This window comes from Ricinus communis, chromosome 10, assembly GCF_019578655.1.
Source record: "Ricinus communis isolate WT05 ecotype wild-type chromosome 10, ASM1957865v1, whole genome shotgun sequence".
Lineage (NCBI taxonomy): Eukaryota > Viridiplantae > Streptophyta > Magnoliopsida > Malpighiales > Euphorbiaceae > Ricinus > Ricinus communis.
Genome location: NC_063265.1, coordinates 18,032,210 through 18,041,195, shown reverse-complemented (window position 1 = coordinate 18,041,195; position 8,986 = coordinate 18,032,210). Strand labels below are relative to the sequence as shown.

Below are 8,986 nucleotides of genomic sequence, written 5' to 3'. Positions count from 1 at the left end.
TAATGAACAATCTGAAACCAGAAATGAAGTCAAATCGTGTATTATTGGAAAATATATTCACTTTCTATATTTTGATTATATTCAGATCAAATAAAACTTGCATCAAGCCCTGAATTGGGGTATTATGAGGATTGAATGAAATCATTTAAATATGTATTGTGTGATTTACTTCTAGTCTATAAGATTCCGTTACGTATACATATATGGGTCATTTATTTACCTTTTATGCTATAAGATTCCATTATAAATACGGGTCTGATAAGGATACAATATTTCTTTACGGATTTGCTAAGGTTTATTGGGTATTTTCTATCCCAACAAACCCCTCTGTAACATGCCTATATTATATATACTCAAGCACAATTCTTATAACATCAATCAACCGGGTACATGTAGATACGTGGTTCAATCTAGGTATACACGTGTGTCAGATGTTCACGCGTTTTACTTTGTAATAATTTATACTTATTAAATTTGTATTAAATGTATTAACTTATAAAGTATTATAAAGTATTAGAATTCAAATTTATATGTAATTATAAAGTATTCAAATTCTATTTAATTTTATGTATAAATTTAATTTATATTATTATTAATAATCAAAATAATTACGACAGTCGTCACAGGCAGGTAAACGACTAGTTTTTATAAATATATAAAAAGATTTACTCAATATATAAGTTTCTAATATAATTTAAAAAGAAAATGAGAATTCCATGTGTTAAAAAATAAGTACATATATTAAAATAAAAAATTTCAAAATAGTAACATATGTCAAAAAATTGGCTCATAACTATATATATTCAAAAAATAATTATAGAATTAGAATAAATCAGATTGAATTGAATCATAATAGAAGATGACAATGAGAAATAATTATTTTGATTATTATTTATAATCAAAATAATTATAACATTCGTACAACATGTAAATAAAGGATTGATTTTTATAAATATATAAAAATTTGTTCAATATATAATTTTTAATATAATATTTATTTTCATATATTTATTTTATCATAATTTTAAAAAATATTAAAAAAAAAAAACAAAAGTCCCGCACATATTAAAAGGAATATTAAAAGAGTGGGAACAAAAATTTCCATCAAGTATCTTAAAATTCAAAATATAAATATTAAAATAGCGGGCAAAAATTCTCGCACACATAATTTTAAAAAAATTAAAGTAGTGGGGATGTTTATCCCACACATACTTACCATTGAAAATAAGGGTGTACGAGTCCTGAAACCATATAGCTAGATGATCTGAGATCCATCTTATAATTTGCGCAAATAGTATTGACCCTTCATCTCCACTAAATATTAATCACTTTTACGGTGAGCGCCATAGCATGCCTATCTCTATTTTTGTAGTCCTTGATTCATTAGGCTTCCATAAATCAACAAACATGTAATTATTGTAATTTTGAGTCTTCGGAGATATGCTATCAAGACGTTCTCCTATCATCTCTCCATCTAATTATTAAAAAAATTATCATGAATCTATATTTCTAATGGACTTAATTGCAAAAAGAAAAAGTTTATACTTTGGATTTGTTACTAAATCTAACATGTAAATTATCATTCTTTTTAGTTACATACTTTGATATTAGTAATAATTTTAATCTCTGGTCAGATTAGAAGTTAGAGTTTTTTGACAAATTTAAAAGGGAAAAAAAAAAAAGCTAATCAAATAATGTTGTTTAATTGAATATAATGAAACCTTAAAGTTAAAGAAAACATGATATAATCTGGCAGTCAATTATTACATAACATAATAAAATAAATTACATTGACGGGTATTAAATTTTGTACTTTATAATAAAAAAAATACTAAAATTTGTTATTTTAATGTTTGGAGTACATTCTCCACTCATCTTCTTGTGTCTCTCAAAGCATTTTTTGCCACAATCACTAAGTGTGCAACCTTTTGGATAGAGCTCCTCTTGCAATCTCTTTTTGTGTATTTGCTTGAGGTCCTAGTGCTACAGCTGCAAGAAAATACAACTTAATTTCTTTGAAGATTTTTCTGACAGACAAATAATGAATTGACTATACATATTCAGACTCTGTACAAACAACTTGTAGCCTAATGTAGTATTATTATTTGTTTCTTCCATGTGTTATGTTAACTGATTTTAACAATTTTTTTTGTGTGCTTGCATTTTCTCTAAAAACCTTACCTCTTTCGAGGTTCTTGTCACTCGTACCAGATTTTGAATTTGAATTGGTTAGTTTTTCCCATGTATCTTAAATTAACTCAATATATGCTTAAATAAAAAAAAAAATCACAATTTGTACGAAACATAAAAGGGCATCCATTTATGTGTAATTTTTCACTTTCTCCAATAACTTTAAATCGTGAATTTTATAATCAAAACGAGTATAAATAGTATCGCTGTCTGATTCGAGTTCGAGTACTCATTCCCCTATTTAAAATATCAGAAAACTAATATAAACTTATGAAAAAGGATAGGTGATCTTCTAGAAGTTAAAGAAAACAGTAACAGCCCATTTGGTTTATGGAATTGCTTAATTAAGCCATAGTGTTAATAAGTTTGATACATATAATAGAATTTTGACTTAATAATTTCAAGAGCTTAGCCAACCCATGAGATCGGTCTTATCTAATACCAAGCCCCTCATGTCTTTACTAAACCATCTCCAATGGAATTTCTAATCATATAAATAATAAAGTTCTAATTCCTAAAACAACCTTACTTTTTTACCTTATTTATTTAAAATAATTCTATAACTTTTTTCTTCACTTTTTAATTAAAAAGTTAAATTAAATTAATTTTCTTCACCAAAATTTGTATAAAATCTTTGACTACAAATGTAGGTACAGTGATTTAATTTAGAATTTATTTTCTTGCACTTATATTATAAGTTTTCTTAAAATGGTTCATAAGAATATTTTATTTTATTCAAAAAATAAATTTAAATTACAATTATTTATAAGTTTCAATAAAAGATGTCACTACACACATGTATTCAATAAAACATGCAAGAATAACTAACATAAAAAATGTTATAAAAACTAATTAATATTAGATTATTTAAAGACTTTCTGAGAAAAATAAAAAGAAGAAATTAGAGATATATAATTTCATATATGTAGCAAAGAATGTTTAGATAATATAATCATTTTAGTTATTTATCCCATTAGTTAAACCATCCTACCAAATATGGGACTACAAGAATAAAATTAATAATGATTACCTTATCAGATGTTCAAATTAATATACTAAGGTTCAAATTAGTTTTTTTAATTATTTTCCTTTTGAGTGTGGGAGACTAAGGATTATAAGCCGTGAGAGACGATAAAAAAACCATATGATATGGGAGGTAAAATATATGTTAAAATAAATGAAGAAAGTGCTTCAACATCTGAACTGGAGGGACTTGTTTTTATTCATTTGCTCATTAGAAACAAAAACCAAAGAGAATGATGCTAGCAGTTCCAAATGCAGTAGCAAGCATAGTCTGTCATGCTTCTGTTTTGGATGCATACCCCGCTCATCTGCTTGTGCTTGTCAAAGCATTTTTTGCCACAATCATTAAGTGTACAGCCCTTTGGATACAACTGCTCTTGGCATCTCTTTTGTGCTTCTGCATGATGCACCAGTGATACAGCTGCAAGAAAATAACAATTATTTTTCTTCAGAATCTTAGTCAACAAACAATAAAATCACAAACACATGCAGATTCAGATTCAGATTCATTACAACAGCATTCCATAAAGATTGCAATAGCTAGCATTTTTCACAAAGTTGGTTTAAAGATTTAATGGATCAACAGAAAACATTTTAACCTGAGAAAATGAGGAATATCAAGAAGAAATGAGTGAATGAAGCCATCTCTCACTAGGGTTGGTCTCTATTAGGTGTTTCCTTGGTTTAGATAATGTATATATGGTTGGTATGCCTACTAATTGAAGATGTATTTTATAGTGTTGGAGCAAAGGGGTCAGGAAGGCTAATGCATTAATGACCAATCCGAAACTAAGAAATGAAATCTAAAGTGTTTTCTAATTCTAGATAATAGAAAGTCCTTTTGTTTGAAAAACAAAATAATGGAATCTAAAGTGTTTCTTAATTCTAGATAATAGAAAATCCTTTTACTTAACAAACTTCAACTGTTCTCAAAAAACATTCTATTTTATGTTAGAACTCAAATTAGATGTAATTTATTGAAGAGAGTGTTTGACATAGTTGTTAGGTTAGTTGTTAAGACATCCAACGGCTACAGTTGACAACAGTTCTTTAAACTCTTTCACCAACAACTTTTAATTTTAAAATAAATAGACTAAATTAATATTTTTATTATTTACATAATATTATTTATTATTCTTTTAATTTTAATTTATAATAACTTAATTTGTATTTATTTTATAAATACATAACAATTTAAAATATTTCTTATATCTCTTAAAGTATTTCTTGTTTAGCTATTCAATATTTTTTTATCATTATTTTTTTTTTTGTTGAACTAACAGCGTTGCTATAAAAATAATTTCAAAATAGTAACTATTAAATTAATGTCTATATTTATTATCAAAAATATAAATAATTATAAAAATATTATATAAACAATGATAATTATTAATAATTTTACCAAACACAATTATCAATCAGCTATCAACTGCCGGTAAAAGCTCAGCGAAATAGACCCTAAATCCATTCACTGCTTGATATCTGTTGGTTGGTCCAAAACCATCTAAATATATTAGACTTGCACGTATGTTTATTTTAGGACTGTTAAGTTGGAATCAAAAAAGCTTTGATGAATAATGATAGCCGACACTCACTATCAAATAACTAAATAAAGCTATGTGTTTGTAATAATTAATTATAAGAGTTTAAATAGAATAAGAAAAGATGTTAAAATTGTAGGATCATGTCCGAATAAATACAAGTTTATTAGGACTAAGATGTTATGTGGAAATGAAAGAAGAACTGCCTATCTAACACTGAAAATTGTATTTAATAAGTCAATATAGTCCAAAACTATGAAAGTGAACTTCAATTAATAGTGTGAGGAAACATTGATGCAAGAAAATAGAGACAGAAGAAGAAGTAAAAAACAGCGAAACTGAGAGCTTGAATTCCGCTATAAGTAGGATCCGGAATGAGTTACATAATATAAAAATTTAAAAGAATTATTTTTTATCAAATCGAATCGAATGTCCAATAAGATTAGTTTATATCATACCCTTAATTGAAAATTTTAAAAGAAAAATCAAATGAATCAATCAAATATTTATAGTGTAACTTATTTATTTCTGTGATAATATAGATTCCATTACAAATTTAGATAAAATATATTTTGATTATATCAAATGATTACAATTGAACTCCTATCAAGCCCTCACTGGAAAATTATAAAATTTGAATGGATATTTATTGTGATTTATTTATCTTTTATGATGTAAGTTTCCATGGGTAATATGTATTTCTTCTGTACATACAAAAAGTAAACAGGAAAAATATAATCATTATGCTTTTATACTCGTGGACTTTAGCAATTATACCTTTTTCTACCATTTTTCTATTTTTTTCATTTTTCTTAATAAATTTATTACGTGCAGTTGATTTTTTTTTTATATTTGATATTTAATAAATTAGTAATTTTATTAATTAATATATCTCTTAGAAATTAACTTAGTCTTTTATTAGATAGTTAGTAATTTTATTATCCAATAATTAATAAAGTTTAAGAAACAAAATTTTCTGAATATTAATTATTAAAGAAAATGTTTAGAAAAAATTTTAATTATCTAGTTATTATTATTTCATCTTTTTATTTTCAAATTTAAAGTTTATCTATTCAATTAAAATAAAGTTTCATTTGAAATTCTGATTTATTAAATTTGTAAATTTTATCATATCTAAACTAAATTTTAACAAACTATATAAAAATTTTAAATGAATTATACATTAGCAAAGTAATATATTTCATAAGGTTAATTTTACTTAATTTTCTCTTCCCAATTTATTCTCATATTTTCTATCTTTAATAATTCTTTCTTATTGGAAATTATTCAAAATACAACACTAATTTCATTTGAAGCATATATCATATAGTTATTATTTAACACATAGAATATATGAATTTATTTAAAAGTATAATAATATTTTTGATAACTTCAACCAAAGAGAGTGTTAGTATTTATTATCTGAATGGTTATTTTTAGTAGTAAATTTGAGATTTAACAGTTATCAAATATAAAAACTTAGAAGCTATTAAATACAAATAAATCTTTTCTACAAATGTACCACCAAAAAAAAAAAATCAAATAAAAATTATGTTTTTATCAGGAACATACAGTTATTATGAAATTAGTTTAGAGCATATTTTCATAACAATCACTTATTGGATTAAAAACTAAGTTCAAAATATAAAAATTAAGTTCAAATATTAAGTTTTGGCTGCATATATAAGAAAATATATATATATATATATATATATATATATATATATATATATATATATATAACCATTATTGCAGATGAAGATCTCTAGGCTATGGTGTCACTAAGTTTAGAGAAGACAATGTTATTTAAGCTTGGTCCCTTAATTGGCTTTGACTCCTTCCTGTATTTGGACTCTAGTGAAATGAATATCATTTCTCCTAATAAATTGATTAATGTAAAAGAAAAAAAAATATTACATTGAAAAAAGTGTTGTATAACTGATTAATGTAATAAATTGATTTATGATTGGCATAAGCAATCATCATTTTTAGTCATAATATTCATTAATTGATTCAAATGGATAACGCATAACATACACATAATATTAATTATTCTTACAATTAATAAACGAAAAAGATTGTTAAGCTAAAGTTACAATGCCAATTGTCCTTACAGTTAGTAAACAAACAAAATATCAAGTTAAAATTATATTATAAATATTTATATTATGATATAAATAATTTTTCAACAAAATAAAGTTGGTAAATAATGAACATGTAATATTTAAATAATCGACATCCAATGCAAGTTTAATAAACATGAGTTAATGAACATATAATGCAAATTTAATGGCATAAATAATTTCAAAAAGGACAGGCGTCATTGTTTCTGACGCACGTGTGGTATTTGGGCCAGACCACTGTGGTCCAAAGATCATAATATAAAAGTTCAATTTAATTAAGGCGAGAGTCAAGTGAATAAAAAGTGTAGAGTCCAACTAATAGAATTGGACTTGGATCTAACCAATACTAAAATGATTAGAATGAACTATTTAGTTAGTTGGATATAAACCTTTATAAATTATTTGCATTATTTATTTTTTTAGTGATCTATAATCTCTAACACATACAACCCTTGATGAGACATACTGATCCGGAAAAGATCGATCACCGACTCTTTCAAAAAAGGAATCACAATAAAATAGATGAAATTTTAATGTTTGAATATGTCTTATCATATTTTTGGTATATTACTACCACTTTAACTCTTGATCCAATATAAAATTAGTTACATAAAGATTTTAAAAAATTCTTTTAAGTATGGTGATTAATTAATAGTTCAAATTGGAAATAATTTTTAGGTTTAGTTGAATTGTTCTAAATTTTATTTACAAAAATAAAAGTAAGGATTTGATTATTCCAAAATGAATATTTTAATTGATTTTTCTAAAAAGTCCAAAGTTTTCTTTTTGGCCTTCAGCTAAAAAATAGTGTTTCTTTAGCAAATGTTTCAGCTTTGTAAATACAGAAAGATGCATAGAGAAACGAAAGGAAATGGTATTAGTTTTTTTTTTTTTTTTTTGACCTCGGAAATGGTATTAGTTAGACAATAAGAATAGGGATCAAAGAATGAACCACCGATAGACAGACACATGCAAATTGAATTTTGATGTATCACATTTGATGATGGCTTTATATTAATTACTAGCTATATATGGACAAAGCAAAAAGCCTGTAAATCACCTGTTTAGGAAGAGCTGGTGAGAGTTGTTTTAGGTTTTCTTTGTGTTTTTCATTGGTTTTCCGGCTCTCACCCATGGTATCAGAATTTTAAATGTTCTGAAAAAATTATAAAATTGAAAATCTTTTAAATAGATTTAATCTAATATATTATCTATAGATTAAGTCAATTATATAATGAAAATTTTATTTTTTTATTTATATTTAATATTAATTTTATTAATTTCCAAACTTATCCATAATCAGTTAATCGAAACAATAATTTATTTTGATTCAATCACCCAGTTTTCTTTGTTTGCTTTGGTACATGTTTCGTTTCAAGATTCATTGACTATAATTTTTACACATGTAACCTTATTTATTAATTGTTATGTTTTTATTGATTGGTTTTTAATTATTGATAATAAATGAACGAATCAATACATAATGTCACGTATAATTATATAATTGATTTAGTTTAGAGATGATGTAGTAAACTAAATCTACCTACAAATTTCACAGGCAGAGTGTGCGAGTTTTAAGTGGTGGGAGGTTAGGATTGGTTAATGTTTGCAAGGTATAAGCACTTTGTGAAACAAAACCAGCAAAGTTTCTCCACCAGAAAATCCACCATTTGTTAATATCCAAAGCCCTTAAGGACTAACCAAGCTTTGTATTTCACTGGATCTCCCTCTCCATCATCTTTCAATCTAAATATTCATTTGTTTCTCAAGGTTTTTCTACTTCTGGAAGCTTCACCAACTCATGAGTGTCGTTCTTTACTGAGGAATTCATCTTTCCCTTAATGGACTCCATCCATCCATCTCTATATTTTATTGAGCCTAGACTTCTTGAAAAATTTAGGGTTCATCCTCTTTCTTAGGAAGTAAACTATATTCTAAAAAACGGCCAGCCAATGCTCTCTAGTTAATATTCTGAGAACTTATTCATCATTCTCCAACTGTGGAGTTTGCTCCCCCTGATCATCATTCTCTTAAGCTGGTATATCATTATCATCATTAGGCGGCAATTCTGTGGCATGAGTATTTCATTTCTCATTCGCTTGAGAAGGG

General features: G+C 25.6%; 1 protein-coding gene across 1 annotated transcript; it reads right to left on the bottom strand.

Annotated features, from left to right (window-relative positions):
* Positions 1–3,380: 3,380 nt before the first annotated feature.
* Positions 3,381–3,917, bottom strand: LOC125368669 (putative defensin-like protein 165). Its single transcript, XM_048370077.1, has 2 exons — positions 3,813–3,917; positions 3,381–3,634 (listed from the first exon to the last, which is right to left on the bottom strand). The coding sequence occupies exons 1-2, from the start codon at positions 3,856–3,858 to the stop codon at positions 3,453–3,455; spliced, it is 228 nt and encodes a 75-aa protein (XP_048226034.1). The 5' UTR covers positions 3,859–3,917; the 3' UTR covers positions 3,381–3,452.
* Between the last annotated feature and the right edge of the window lie 5,069 nt (positions 3,918–8,986).

Excerpts from the sequence above, each read along its gene's own strand:
- LOC125368669 (XM_048370077.1), bottom strand. The coding sequence starts at position 3,858 with ATGGCTTCATTCACTCATTTCTTCTTGATATTCCTCATTTTCTCAG. Across the intron at positions 3,635-3,812 it reads GATATTCCTCATTTTCTCAG|CTGTATCACTGGTGCATCAT; the intron begins GTTAAAATGTTT and ends ATTTTCTTGCAG.